At 37.7% G+C, this 14,887-nt stretch overlaps 2 protein-coding genes across 3 annotated transcripts in view; both read right to left on the reverse strand.

Annotated features, from left to right (window-relative positions):
• The window catches only part of LOC139933761 (plexin-B-like), a 36,386-nt gene extending 31,865 nt beyond the window's left edge, over nucleotides 1-4,521 (reverse strand). Inside the window, exons 1-3 of one of the 2 annotated variants that reach the window (XM_071927959.1) lie at nucleotides 4,395-4,521; nucleotides 2,378-2,441; nucleotides 380-1,602 (exon numbers count right to left, since the gene is read on the reverse strand). In XM_071927959.1, the coding sequence (XP_071784060.1) occupies nucleotides 380-1,537 (1,158 nt within the window). In that variant the 5' untranslated portion in view covers nucleotides 1,538-1,602; nucleotides 2,378-2,441; nucleotides 4,395-4,521. The remainder of the gene's footprint in view (nucleotides 1-379; nucleotides 1,603-2,377; nucleotides 2,442-4,394) is intronic. The other variant, XM_071927960.1, reaches the window with a different exon arrangement.
• A 2,056-nt stretch (nucleotides 4,522-6,577) lies between these two features.
• The window catches only part of LOC139933766 (plexin-B-like), a 28,540-nt gene continuing 20,230 nt past the window's right edge, over nucleotides 6,578-14,887 (reverse strand). Inside the window, exons 29-38 of the mRNA XM_071927968.1 lie at nucleotides 14,506-14,662; nucleotides 14,214-14,314; nucleotides 13,589-13,697; nucleotides 12,657-12,760; nucleotides 11,801-11,965; nucleotides 9,779-9,942; nucleotides 9,472-9,619; nucleotides 8,979-9,119; nucleotides 8,712-8,786; nucleotides 6,578-7,751 (exon numbers count right to left, since the gene is read on the reverse strand). Coding sequence (XP_071784069.1) covers nucleotides 7,647-7,751; nucleotides 8,712-8,786; nucleotides 8,979-9,119; nucleotides 9,472-9,619; nucleotides 9,779-9,942; nucleotides 11,801-11,965; nucleotides 12,657-12,760; nucleotides 13,589-13,697; nucleotides 14,214-14,314; nucleotides 14,506-14,662 — 1,269 coding nt within the window. The 3' untranslated portion in view covers nucleotides 6,578-7,646. The remainder of the gene's footprint in view (nucleotides 7,752-8,711; nucleotides 8,787-8,978; nucleotides 9,120-9,471; nucleotides 9,620-9,778; nucleotides 9,943-11,800; nucleotides 11,966-12,656; nucleotides 12,761-13,588; nucleotides 13,698-14,213; nucleotides 14,315-14,505; nucleotides 14,663-14,887) is intronic.

Here is a 14,887-nt window from a genome sequence, read left to right on the forward strand (position 1 = left end):
GCAGTTTCAGGCATTCCAGTGAGTATTAGGGTGGGCAGTTGCGGGCCGACTGGGAACTTAAGGGTCAACTTAATTGAGAATTAGCTTTAAAAAGTGAATAGATAAATCAATTGTAAATTTCCTGGTTTAGAGACTTGTCAAACAAATAATCACATTCTTGTTATATATCGGTAACTATGAGAATTGTAGGATCACTTTAAAATGTATCATTTAAAGTCATCTTTCTGGACTATAATTGTTTTTAGAAAAGGGTAATTTGAATTCTTTGTATGGCTGTAAACCTTTGCAAGGCTTCAATGAAGGTATCTTTGATTTCCCTCATCTTACATATAATGTGCAATAACTTGGGATCCAACCTAAGTGGCCGTAATATACTCACTAATAATGATGGACACAAGGATCCTTGCAAGTACTGCACTGAGTAGTCATCTCCATCTTGAATACATCCCCTGACTGCTTCCTTGAAGGCATCTAAAATATCACTCATCTTATACACACACAATGCTGACTGATCAATAGGTACATCACTAGTCCCATCAGCTCCTTCATTCTTAGCAAACGCAGCATACAACACCATGTCCTCAGCATTCAAACCTAATGATACAGCAAGATCCTGACCTGCTGGGCCAATATGAGCAGCTTGTACCAAACTGTACACACTACCATCTGATCCTTGGCATTGTAGGGTAATTTCTGTGTAAGAGTCAAATGTTGTACTGGTCTGACAGACTCTGTTTATTTTAGAAACATTGACACTGGAACCAAAATCCTCCTTTTGAGAAGTGATGAAGTATGTGAAACCATCATATGAGAAACCAGCTATATATGCAATATAGAAAGGATTCTGAGTATAATGAAATTGAGTAAACGAAGATTTATCTCCTTGTGGTGATGGGGATATCAACGACCCGTCTGCAAGGATTCTTCTGCTAACTGGTGGGATGCTTATATAGCCAGTAGCAGCAGTATAATTCACAGCTACATACAACCAGTCTCCTCCATCTGGCCCTGGTCCCATTGGTCCATCAGGTCCTGGTGCAATCAAACTCACAGTAGACAACTCTTCAAAACCAGCAACATTAGGCCCTGGCCGAAACAACACACCAGTCAAATCATCTGGATTTCTGAACTGACACTTTCCTCCATTCTCACTTCCACATGTAATCAACCGAGTCTGATTATCTAATATCAGGATTTTATTGTAGTTGGTGAATATATCACATCTATCCTCTCCTAGTTCTTGACATGTACTAACATTCTGTAGCAGATTCAATGAACTATCCAGTCTGTATAAGTAGTTGACAGCTCCAACATACACAGCTCCATCAGGGCCAGATAGAGTGAAATGATTGAACTTAGCATTGTTGTTACCAGATGGATCATTGAGAGGTCTAGGAGGATGAGGATTACTGAATGAAGCAATGTGATAAGATGACAGATCTCCTTGCCATTCAGCTGATACAACACTACTTAATAATCCCAGCAGGATCAAACATACAGCCAACAAAATGGTTATGTGGCTCCTCTGGGCCTCCATACTCAGCTGCAATGGCTTTCTCCTTGGACTGTGTTAGAAAGGTTGAACTCTCTGTAGCTCCCTTGCTGTATCAATAATAAGGAACAAATAAGAAAGATTAACTAGGCCTGAAAAGAAAGATAACATTAACTAACGTGCCATTCTTTAGATTCTAAAAAATAATTATACAAATGTGTCAAAACATTTTGCAAATCTTTTTTGGGGGGTAAATTGTTGGTCAATACTGAAATATTTTCACAAAGTTTTGTATTTATAGGGCAAACTAACTGGCATAACATATTATTAAAATATTTGCCATTTCTTGTTTTTACATAGCCAAAAATAACAATTCACCACTGGAATAAATTTGAATACTTGGCTTGGGCACAGTGCCAAAACAGGAGTGGTTTGACTTTGGGTGTTTTCACGAAGTGACAAACAGTCCATGTATTGTTTTGTACACAACCCAGTGCTCTGCAGGCAAGTGTCAATCGTGTTTAGGAAACAATGGTGACAGTCATGACTGAATGAATTCATCTTTATTATTTTTGTGGTGTGCTGTTGTCCTGGGATGATGCCAAACAATTTACTCATTTAAGTCAGGTGAACAATAAGTTTTTGTGTATAATTCTCTTGGTGGAGTTTTAGCCTACTTTTCAAGGGGTTCTGAGACAAATACCATTATCAGGGGCAATAAGAGCAATTTGTCTTCCTTTAATTTTAAGCGCTACAAAACTAAGTGAAATTCAAGGCCTGCTTACAAGGTGCACAAAAAAAACACCAGAAGCAGATTGGCAACTCAACCTGTAGTCACGAAGGCCTACATTTATTTCAATCAATCCCTGTCTAGTTTGCACTTGCCTCAGTTGAAGTGTTGACTTAACTCACTCCACAGATGCATACAATGTAGTAGTTTCAATCAGATCTATAACAATGAATGAAAGATTTGCACGTCAATGGCCCTCGGGTAGTAATACAACTTTCCTGTTCACTCAAACTAAACCTTGTATCATGAACTACCACCAAATCTATGTAACCCTCCATCCAGGTTCCATAAAGGACATTTGTTGTTCAAGTTCAATGATCACAACAATTGCACTAATGTGGTATGCGGAAACCAAACACAAAAATAAGCAGATAATCACAGCAATGGTAATGGCTGTGATTATTATGTTCATTACAGTCATGGTTATGGTCTTATAATTATTGTAAAAACAGAGCAAACAAAGTAATGACAATAATTTCCAGTATTAGTTCCCACCATTGCACTTTTGTGTTCATTGCACTTTCTTAAAAAAATGCCCCTTCCAGTAGTATGTTTACCTTCTCATTTACAAACATTTTAGCAAAAAGTTCCCAATGTTGTGCATCATCAATCATCCAAAAACATTACAAGTGTTATTATATTTTCATTGTGGGGAAGATATCTTAAGTTTTCAGGCTTGAACTTTTTACAATTTGAAACTGTCCCATCATAAGGCTCACAGGCCACTCCGGATGAGACAAAGAACATCTGTTCACATTCCTAACAGACAGAGCTCTGGAAGGGCCATTGGAGATCCTGAGATAACTGACTGCAGAATGATGACATCACAAATTAAAGATGACAACATTCTGACATGAGTTATCTTGTGATGACACCATTCTACAGTAAGATCCGATATTATTTTTTCTGAGGATGTCAACATAATTTTCCACAACATCCAAAGTTAAATCACCCAGGGATGTCAACTTCCCGAGATAGTTCATCTTGAGTTGAGATGATAACATAATGAAAACATTTAAACTTTCAGCATGTCCTCATCCCATGAAACAAATGTACCCTGCTATTTTCAAGATGTCCTCATCCAGAGATAAAACATCCAAGTTTGTGTCATCATCCTACAGCAAGTTCTCAGGATCTGAATAAGTTGCATAGCATTTCCAGAGCTCTGAACATTCCTTTAACGTTAACAATTGGCAGCTAAAAAAATGGGAACTGTGGATCCAATTTTATAGAGCTGCAAAAGCAGTAAATATAAATTTCTGCTTTTAATAAGCAGGGTATACAAATCATGTTGAATGTTATTTTGACTACAGCATTAGTAGTTACTCCTCTAAAACTATGCGGTTTCGTTCCGCTATCATCTCCCGTTACGGGAGTCGATAACGGAATGAAACCGCAGGAGACGATAGTGGAACGAAACCGCATAGCATAGTTTTAGGAGTAAGTAGTAGTAACCTTGGTAAGCCTAACTTTGTTGCACAAAGTGCTTTTAAAGCAGCTATAATTTCAACAAGCTGTTTGAACAGCTAAACAAATCCTCTGCGTGCTCAAAGCAAGACATGATATGGTACCACAGTCTGACAGTCACACAAAATGGTAGGCCTATAAGTATAAAAGTGGTATTTTTACTAAGCTCAAACAAGTTTTTGTGCCTTACATGTTTTTTGAAATTGGCCCCTGTGATAGGTGAACATATTGGCATTATCCAATGAAACAATAACATGACAAAATGGGGGTTTACTTTGTCTTCTGCTCATGAATCAGGTCATGATGTTCCGATGATGATGTTGTTGTTTCCAAACACCATTGTTGGCCCAGCCAAAGAGGCCAGCAAGACGGGAATTTTGTGCTAAAACTAGTAACAGCGAATCGTAAAACAATATATGCCTTGAAATTAATTGTGACGTTCTTCTAATAGTATTCATAATTATTTGTAAGATAGGTCTACGTCCGACTGTGACTCACTGTCAGTGTCAGCCAAGTTCGGGTCCACTCGACTCTCGGCTCGGACGGACCGAGTCAGTTGCAACCAGGCCCCCTTTTCATTTTTTAGAGTGCATGAAAAGTGCATAAAAATAAAAATGTACACAAGTAATTTTAGAACAAACATACCTGAAAATGGAAACGTAACACCAAAAAAGTTCAACTCACTTCCGTGTCGCCACCATTCCTTCCTGTATTCTGCAAGCTCTTTATTGTGAGCTAGCAGCATCAAAGATACTAGATGCATACCGTCACTTTTTTTATTTTTTTACTCAAAAGTGTTGTTTTTCGACGCATGCGCAAAGTGCGTCAGGGACGTCCTTGAACAAAAGTTTACATTTTAGTTCAAAATATACGGTGGCCCAAACTTGACACTGACAAATATTGTAAGGCAATTTGTAGAATTTTGGTTCAGTCAGTGGTTTTCAATACAATTAAATTTGATTAGAATAAAAAAAAATGCAACAATGAAAAATGTTTTTCAAACGTTTTCAATATAAACTATAATTTACAAATTGGTAGTGTTTACATTGATCAACAAAATTAAAGGACCTTTCTCACAAGAATCCGAAACAAATTTTCAGAGAGGAAAGTATCAGCATACAAGAAAATTTAAAATAACAAAAAACTTTTTAAGCCCACTATTTTTTCTTTTAATTGTTAAAGTCGCAAAACCAACGGAACAACTTGACAGAAATTAAAGGAAAGCACTGCACTTGAATAAATGTGAAGGAGGGTCTAGAACAACAACATATCAGACATTTAATGAAATTAATAACTTAGCGCTCCAAAAATATTTGGGCAGGGGATGTGAAATCGGGAAATTTAATACAATGAAAATAATTAAATACAATGAAGAGAATTTAAATACAATGACAACTGGGGTGTTTGTGGTAACGGAATGCGTGAAGTAGAGGAGAAATTACCTCCGTTGAAACTTTAACTTGGGGTTTGAAGTCCCGTCTCTGCCATGGTCGAGTCGTGGGCGTATCCCCGAGGTGTTCTACTGGGTTGTCATCACTGCAGACGGCGGTCGGTGGCGGACAGAAAAACCTAGCCGGGGGACAGAATCCCCGAGCTGCAGCCCGGCCGTCGAAGTTCAAACCCCGGCAAGGACCCAGCACAGTCAGCAGAAGACGGTAGAAGTCATCGGGGCCACGGCTCGTGGCTGCTACCCGGCAGTTGATGTTCGAACCCCGGCAAGGATCTAGCACAGCTAGCAGCAGACGGTAGAGGGCACCGGGGCCACGCCCCATGGCTGCTACCCGGCAGTTGAACAACCACCGGCAACGACTCGGCACAGTCAGCAGCAGACGGTTAAAAGTTATCGGGGCCACGCCACGTGGCTGCTAGCCCGGCAGTTGAAGTTCTCACCCGTCCGTTTCTTGCAACCGAAACTTAGAATCTGCCGGCTCGCGAGCATTGTCCACCCCTTTAAACACCGATTTCGTGTGGAATTCCAAGAGTTATGCGGTTGGGGACAATGGGTCCAAGACGAGAATCGCGGACATCGTTTAACATGATGGGTCTTACGTAAGGTTGCACAAACGACTGTAAACCCGAATTCTTCAATTAATACAATGAACTCGAATTCTTAACAAATGAATAAAAGTGGATTCAAATCGATTGGCCCAACTGTTTCCAGCATTGTGAACTAACTTATTTGGTTTGCGGTTAACACCGTGTTTGTATCTACTTGCCAGGTAGAGTTTGTTCTTAGAGGATTGTCTTGCTTTATTCTACTACCGCGGAGTAGATGTTCAGGGGTTCGGGAGACTTCTCAGTTCGGAAAAGAACTATCCTGCTTTTTTTAACTACTTCCCGGGCGGATGGTATAGAAAATAGGCTGGGACTACTACTTTAGCTTATAGTATCGTGATTAACTGTACTACCGCGGAGTCGGTTCGTTGGTCTCGACGTTTCGACTAGCTTGCTCTAGTCATCGTCAGGAGACTGAACTAACTCATTGGCAATATTCATGAAAAACCTTCCGGAATTTTATTATTATTCAATGGTTGAATACAAAAACTATTCAAATTGCTGCCAGCAGCAGAATTACATGAACAGTTAAAAAAGGAAAAGTCTTAATAAGTAAAACATTACATTTAAGACTTTAAATGATTTTAAATCTATTAGAACAAAACAAAACTTGTTTGTTAAAAAAATACTTTAAATAGAATTCAGCAATATTTGATTGTCAGACACAAAGGAATGTTTTCTGAAATTTAATGCAGTCAGAATGTATGACTCGGTTTCAAACGAAACTATAATAGCTTTGATAATCTTTATTATTTTATTTAAATACACCTAATACTTGTTTTATTATTTCTACAAAAATAGAATTCTATAAAAATGCTATTAAATCTCTTGTGTAAATAAATAGATTTTTTGTCAGTTAAAGAAGTATGCCTACAATCTTAGGAATGAAACCAAAAACCATTTATAAAATATCCATATTTACATAAATAAAGCATCAACCATCAATGAACATTGTTGTTTACCTGCTTGATAAAACATAAAAGATTTGTATGTAATAGTTGTCTTGATGATTATTTAAACTTGGCAAACCAAAATAAGAACTATATCGGGATCATCAGCTATTTTTACAAAAATATAAAAAGCAGCCTTTAACAATTAAAATTTGTCACTATATTTCATCATTCCCATGGGTCATTCTTTAAAAACTGATTATTAAAAACAACACAGGATAATTTTCTTTTAACTGTCCATGTATTAAAATGATCTTTTATTATATCCTCCTCCACACTTTGAACATTGACAAAACTAGGGGCAAAAGGGGGGGGGGGCACCTTTTCTTCCCGGGGTGGGGCAATTCTAGACAACTTAACTTTAGTTTCTTTTTAGGGCTCTTGTTTTGCCAATCAACATTTCTTTTACCAAAAATAATCTATAAGGAATGTAAAAAAATAATATGTTGTCTATGTAAATAGAAAAAGTGTGCTAAAAACAATAAAATCATCACACTCTGGTGTATTTGTTATTCCCAGATTTTAGTTATGGGAAACCCATTTTTTATATTGGAATTTTAAAGTCCAGATTTCAACACCACATCTTTCTATTGAGCAGTCTCGGTGGCCTAGTTGGCAAGACATCTAGTCTAGAATGGCAAAGGTTATGGGTTCACATCCCAAGGAAAGTACTGAGCATACAAAACATCACACACAGTGGATGGGTAAAACAAATGTTTATTTTATTGCTGATGGACATTTATTATCTACTAAAAATAAAATATGTGATAGTACGAATAGACCTATCAAAATAATTCATATTTGTTCAAGCCAGTTTTTCACATTGTGTGATTGTTTCTGCTAATTACATAACAGAAACGGGTACTGGAAGGGGTGGAGTATATTAGCCCTTCTACAAAGCCTCATCCCCACTGGAGAGTGTGACTTGCACCTCCTCAAGAAGGTATCCAAGGTGGGCTTCTTCATATTCTTGTTCAGACTCAAGAACATCCAGAATCTGAAAAAGAAATGAGAAGACAAAGTCCATCTTGGTCTTCCTTTAATTCAAGGCTCATTTCTTAGGTATCAGAATAATTGAAAGAGACCTGCGCTAAAAAAGATTTATTTAAAAGTTATGCGCTACAAACACAAGAAGAGGAAATAATTGGAAGACACAGTCGAGGGAGAAAGCACAAGATGAATTTAACAAAGGCAGGAAGTGAAATAGAAGCCAGTTCCCCGAATCCAGCTTATTTAATGATCATCATTATATACCATAGCATGAGAAACTAAACAAATAAAAGAAATGATCAATAAAAGTTAAGGTAACTACAAGCACATGAAGCAGAAATAATTGGAAGACAAATTTAAGGGAGAAAGCAAGATGAATTTAACCAATCAGAGGCAGGAAACAGCTAGGGCCCCTCCTGCTCAATTTTATTTATAATCAATCAATCAATCAATCAGAGGGAATTTATATAGCGCCAAAATTAATCAAAGTTGTTCAAAGGCGCTCAAGACAAGATGAAGTTACTGTTGATACACTTGTTGGAATAGAAAACATTTGAGGAGTTTCTTGAAAATGTGAATAGTGTTAGCATCCTTGATGTGGTTAGGGAGAGTGTTCCATTCTTTTGGTCCAATTCTACACAAAGCTGTTTAAAGGCGCATGACAATGTACAATTAAAATATTCAACCATTATCAAAAACCTAAATACACATTATGACAAAGAGAAAGGATCATCAATCTATATAAATCACAGCATTAAAGACTTCACAAAGGTGACCAGAGCAACTTCTTTTCACGCTTTCTCCATCTTTTATTCATGGATGACAATATAATTTGTTTTCAGGGTCAAAATAGTACAATAATTCAGATGGGATTTTATTAATTGAATAAGAGTTGATGCTTTCAGGGTCATGTAATACAATAATTCAGAGGGGATTTCACAAATTGAATAAGAGTTGACAAACTTACCGTTGGAGTGTGTTTGCTGACGATATACCACAGCCGTTCAAGGGTGTCCAACTTGCTGAACAGACCAGTGAAATTCTGAAAAGACAATTTGAAGGACTAGTTGTGACAATTTCCATTTTTATTTTTTAAACAGAAATTTACTCCACTTAGTTTCATAAAAATAAACTGTTCTCTTTCTAATTTACTTGTTTTTTGTAAATTTAAAGGAGTGTTCTTTAACAGGGTTGGAGTCGGCACTGTATGCTGAGGTTTAATTGACAATTTTACCTCGCTGGCTTTGTACAGCTCCTTATTCAGCTCCTGTGTGGTCACCTGCGGCAAATCCCGAACTCCATTATAGAAGTCTTCTACAACATGCTGGTACTTCTGCTTCTCTCTGCCGTACAATAACTTATTCACAGAGGATTCCTATCAACATGAAATAAATTTCAAATCACAATCAATTTCTAAAATAGCTTCTTGTTTTACTACAGTTCCTTAGTTAGTTAAAAGGTGTTATTCATGGGGAAAATGGGGGAGATGTGTATATATTATTGTTTCAGTTACCTGTCCAAGTTTATGCGTCTTGGTGTCGTGCACATCATGAAATAACTGACCAATCACATCCATGCTTGCCCCGACGGAGCGAGAAGGTAGGATGTCAAAGATTCAATCAAAGCATCGAGTCCTAAAAAAGTTCCCTAGTATTTTTGTTAATTAAAAAAAAAAAAAATCTGAGATGTTTCTCTTAAAAACAAAATTACTATGTTATTTCAGTTACCTGTCCCAGTTTATGCGTCTTAGTATCGTGTACATCATGGAATAACTGACCAATCACATCCATGCTTGCACCAACGGAGCGACCAGTTCGGATATCAAAGATGTAGTCTGGATGCTTGATGGCGTTGGACCAGAAACGCAGTGGCAGACTAAAAGCAATGAACACACAATCTTAGTTGGTTTGATTATTTGAAGTGAAAGAGAGCTTGAAGAAAGGAAACATTATGCTTACTCATCACAGTCAAATACTTCATGACTGATAATCATGAAAAAAAGAAAATAAAAAGCAAACAAATCCAGCAACTTACATATTACTCTTCCAGATGTGTGTGATTTCCGGGTCACTTTCTTCCAGTTCATGTCGAATGGCCTGACTGTCAAAAAAGTCAAAGAGGTACTTGATGGCCTTGGGGGCGCTCTCCACTGATAGAATGGTGTTGAACATGTCATCAACGTACTTTTGAATGACTCCCTGCGGAAAAACAAAGAAACTATTAGTTAGACAAATGAATCGCATGAAAGGAAGCAAAAAGCCACAAGCAATCCTCACAAGAATAAAAATCCTGATAAAAACAGGTTTCACCAAATACTAAAATAGTTGAATTTGAGGTTTTTTAAAGACCATACAAAATACCCCCCTGCAGCCATCTACATTTAAAAGATCATGTATTAATTAGTACCTTACCATATTCCTAAATTTTTACACTCATCTTGTATTTGAGAAAAAAACGAAATTTGCGGCGAAAAATTACCACGCAACATTAGGGCTTCCCCAAACACGAGCGCCTTTCACCGATGGTGGCAGCAAACATGCTGCCAAAAATAGTGACGTGTCTGGACGTGTGGTTTCTTCGGGTTTATTCGCTGCCGCATGCACACGACCCGCTAGTGCACAGCAATGGTCTGGTTGCGGACTCACGCTGGCAAAGCTTCTCGTTGTACGTATAGTCTGGTTTCATAAACACAGCTTAGGGAAATGAAGGTCGTCACACAACTGTACTGCACTTTTTAGCGGAACAAAACACAGATCGTTTTCCTAATTGCCATGATAAATACACTTCATGAAACCATAGAGAAAGGACAGTGGAACTATTAGTCATGTTTGCAAAATTTCACGGTGTCTGTTTTACAAGTTTATTCGTAAGAATCTAAGAAAAAGGTGAGGTAAATGTACCATTCTGTATTGTCCTGCTGCCAGTGTTCAAGATCTTCGGCATTTATTATCATGTGTCTTCGAGCCCGCAGGTTCGTCGTCGTCGGCCAATTCTGGCTCAAACTAATAGGGTTCCAACCCCCAAATTTCCTCAGATTCCACTTCAGAGTCATCCTCTCGAATGGAGATGACTAACAATACAACTGTTCAGGGCTTGCATTTAATACTTCTTCATAATCGAGTTCGCTTTCAGACGTTGTTGGCCTTATGTTTTACTGTGGCTGTGTGTTGATGTTGTGTGTGCATGGTGTTTGGTGCGTGATTGTCACATGTCCACCATGTACTACACGGCTTATCTGGGGCGCAGTAAACAGTCGTTTGTGTTATCTCCCACGTCCAGTGACATCACCTTCAGAGCCTTTCTCAAAATGCACCCGACGGCTTTTGTTTGAGTTTTGGCTGCGCGCAGGCAGACCCAAAGCACTTTTTCATAATTTTTTTTCGGGAACAAAAAAATTATTACATGACTAAGTTTGGGTTATTTCTACTAATAAATATTCAATGTTTAAAATGGTGAAAGTTTTTCGTACCATTTTGTATGGTCTTTAACAATCAAATATTGTTACTACTATAAGTATGTATTGCTGCAAACTGGTTTAAATTTTGTCTGTTGTTTTTAAAACAGTGTTTTGCAGAATGTATAGCGTACTGGCCAGGATCCCTCTTATTCTAGACAACCTCCAAGATACTACACATCATAACAAACAACAAACTGCAGGTTTGTGGACTATTTCTTTCTCCCTGATGTCACTGCTTTACTTCTTGTAAAAATATCTCAAGGCTCAAGGAGATTTTCAGAAAATCTTAACATCAGGAAAGATCCTTAGAAACCACACGCCTGATGTCAAGAATGTTTGCTTATTTCTATCAGTGGTGAAGATAAACTGGTGTCTGGGATAGAGGCGTAAGCTCAGCCATGTTCTTTTCCAAAGAAGTTGAACGTAAATTTGACGTGAATTTGGGGTCACAACTCTTTTTTTGATGCAAATATTCCCAAGAGTCAAGCACAGTTCAACTACAGCAAATGATTAGCATTTGCAGGAAGTAAGAACCGGGCTTAACTAGTGTAGTGAGCCTTTGATGAAAACTACCCAAGTTGGCAGACTATTTTGCTAACCTTTGTTGACATGAGTCTTGGGAATGAGATCTCTTTGATCTTCCTGCGAGTGATCTTATTTCTGAAGGTGACTGATCTCAACCCGCTGCAGCATTCTTTGGATCTTTTCTTCTTGCCTTCCACCTCATCATCATTGTCATCATAGCCGTTGTCTTCATCTTGCACCTTGGAGAAAATAGTATAAAGAACAATTAAAGATGCTATGTTCAATGTTTTCCAATTAATCAACAAAATTATATTTGAATTTTAAACACCTATCTGTATAGATCTGAAAAGTTTTTTTTTTAAAGAAAATGCATGACAAAATCTGTCAATGATAAGTGGTATTTAGTTACAAAATGTTTGATTAATTATTTCACATTTATCAAACAAGTACAAACAATTTTGCATGATACAGGTTTTCATTGTTGTGGCATATGCAAAAGTTGTTGTATGTTTTTTGTTTTGTGAAACAGCATTATCTGTAAATTCTTCAAAGTAATTTCTTATGGAAATAGGGCAATCAACCTTAAACTGCTGCCAATACCAGAGCTGCAAACTTTCCCCGATTCTCTGCAAAAGATTTCCCTGAAAATAACACAATCTTTCGATGTTCTGATGAACACATTTGACAATCTCCCTGATTCAGAAACATTTCCCTTTCTGTGTTGAGTGTAATTTTGGCTATCTCCTCAACTGTTGGAAAAAATCGCCTTGATTGCAAGTATGCAAATGTTGGCAGCTCTACCAGTGCTTATGCGAGTGCCAGAATGACACTAACTAAAAGTTAACTGTGCTCCCCTACCATGACATTTATTGTTCCTGCAACTCTAAAGAAATATGTTTCTAATAATGCTTTAGTTGCCCAATAACTCACCAGATGCCAGTCTTTGATTCCTTTTATTGGCTCAACTTCTACAATGGTGTCCCGACGATAGCTGTATCGTTTACGGCTAGCCTTATCATCAACTCCAACATTAGCTGACAGGGAGAAAAAGTATGCAGAAATCAAGTTACAATATTCAGTACAAAAAACACACTTTATTTCGCAACATTATTTTTTCCGAAACATATATCCCAAAATTACTAAACAATCAAATTATTTCAGGGTAACTCTAGGGGTTTATCAGAAACTCTTAATGCAAAAAGTAACTAAGCTGATTGGTAAGCATTGAAAAACCTAAGTCAATTTTCTCAACAAACAATTAAACATCATAGGAAAGGAGGAGCATTCTATGCAAATGGTTCTGGCAAAAAAAATCAATCAAGATGGAAAATTATTAACGGGGAGTGAAATTTCTTCTTAAAGAAGGGGTTCCAAGATCAATTTTGTTTTGTGATGCACTCTTGTTCCAATGAGATAGAGTCCCCATGGGAATGCACAAGAAAATAACAAGTCTCTACATCACCTTTAAATACTTTACAATGCATGAATCATTTCTCAGATTCAAATGTCAGGGCTGTATGCTTCGTTTCTAAAAGGGCGAGTGCACCAAGGCATTTTCTCTTTGGCAAAGGGCACCTTATGAGGAAATTGTAAAATTCTACTGGAGCATTTCAAGGGCACCAAGGCAATGGCAAGGGGCAACGGAGGCAATCGCCTCTGTTGCCTCCGTGAAATGTTTTTATTGATTTAGAATTAACTGGGTCATTTGAGACTAAACAGTTTCACCAGTTACTACACACTCTATCCTTACAGAAAGTAAGCTTTTGGATAGAAGATTTGTTACATGTCATAACCAAAGTATAGCCCTACCTTCAATAAAAAAAGAGTAACAGAAACCCATGATGGTACAACAACTAACTTACCGTATGCACTGTCCTCATTTCCCTGTGAGAACTGAAGAACAGGTTTGGAAAGAGTTGCATTGGCAATGTCTTGCTTCTCTACAATCGTCATTTGATCATTATCCCCAACCTGTAGGTTACCAAGGATAATAATGAAACCTCCAACAACTGTTACAACATTTAAAAAAAAATACCAGCAGGGAAGAGAGCCACAGCTGACAAAAAAGTCTGAAACTGGGATCCAGATCTTTAGTCGGAGGTACATTGAAATGATGGCAATTCTACTTTTTTATCACCCCTGGTGTTATAGACCCAACGGAGCTTCTGAGAACAGTATTCTCAGTGCTCAAGAAGTAAACCAAAGACCCCAACTTATTTTATCTGGAGAAAAATACAGCAATCTTTTTGATAAACAGGTATACTTATTAAACAAGTCTGAATTCAGATAAAAGTCTGAAATATCTGATCCCTGACCCAGCTAACCCATGCAAACAAACAAACAAACAAACAAACAAACAAACAAACAAACAATTACTCAAAAAGAAGTGAAAAAGAATTTGTTGTGAGGGTGGTGGTGTGTGGGTGGGGGGGGGGGGGGGCTCTTCGTCTAACCCTAGAAGTTCTTTATCAGGAAGATGACACTTACGTGGAATTCCTTTAGAATATTGATTCTTCGCCATCTGTCAGTTGGTGGTCTGAGATCCATGTCTGTCAACACGAGACGACCACTGGTGCCATGATGCCATTCTGATGATGAAGACAGACAAACTTTGTTTCACATACTGGTACAACTCAAGAATATTAGATCAAGTTTCTTGATCAACTTTTACAAGGTGCTCTAAATTTGATTTGGTATTAAATTGATGGGTAGGCCACAAGGGGAAAGGGCAAGAGTTAAAACCAGCAGTTACTTTATTTAAAAGAGGTTTCTGACATACCAAGGTCGACTTGGCTGGCGCAGGGTCTGGTAGAGTAAGGTGTGCTGCAATAAATGGCATCTAAGATCTTCTCCTTGACCTGTGAGATAGTGTCTATGTCTAGCACCTTGACTTCCTTGATGACATTTCCTTCTTCATCAATGGGCACGATGAGATTCTAAGGAGGTAACAGATCAACAATTTCAAGAAACTATTTACCTAGTAATGTTTTTCCTCATACAAAGTACAGTTCGAGTTTTGTGTAATTTGTTTATCACTCAAATAAAAAGCATGAACACAAATCTGAGTAAATGTTCCAGAAGCTAAATTTAAATTTGACCATAAAGAAAAAGTGAAGGTAGAATAACAAGCATTGGCAACCAGCTGATTATGTTTTCTAATA

This window comes from Asterias amurensis, chromosome 2 (assembly GCF_032118995.1).
Source record: "Asterias amurensis chromosome 2, ASM3211899v1".
NCBI lineage: Eukaryota > Metazoa > Echinodermata > Asteroidea > Forcipulatida > Asteriidae > Asterias > Asterias amurensis.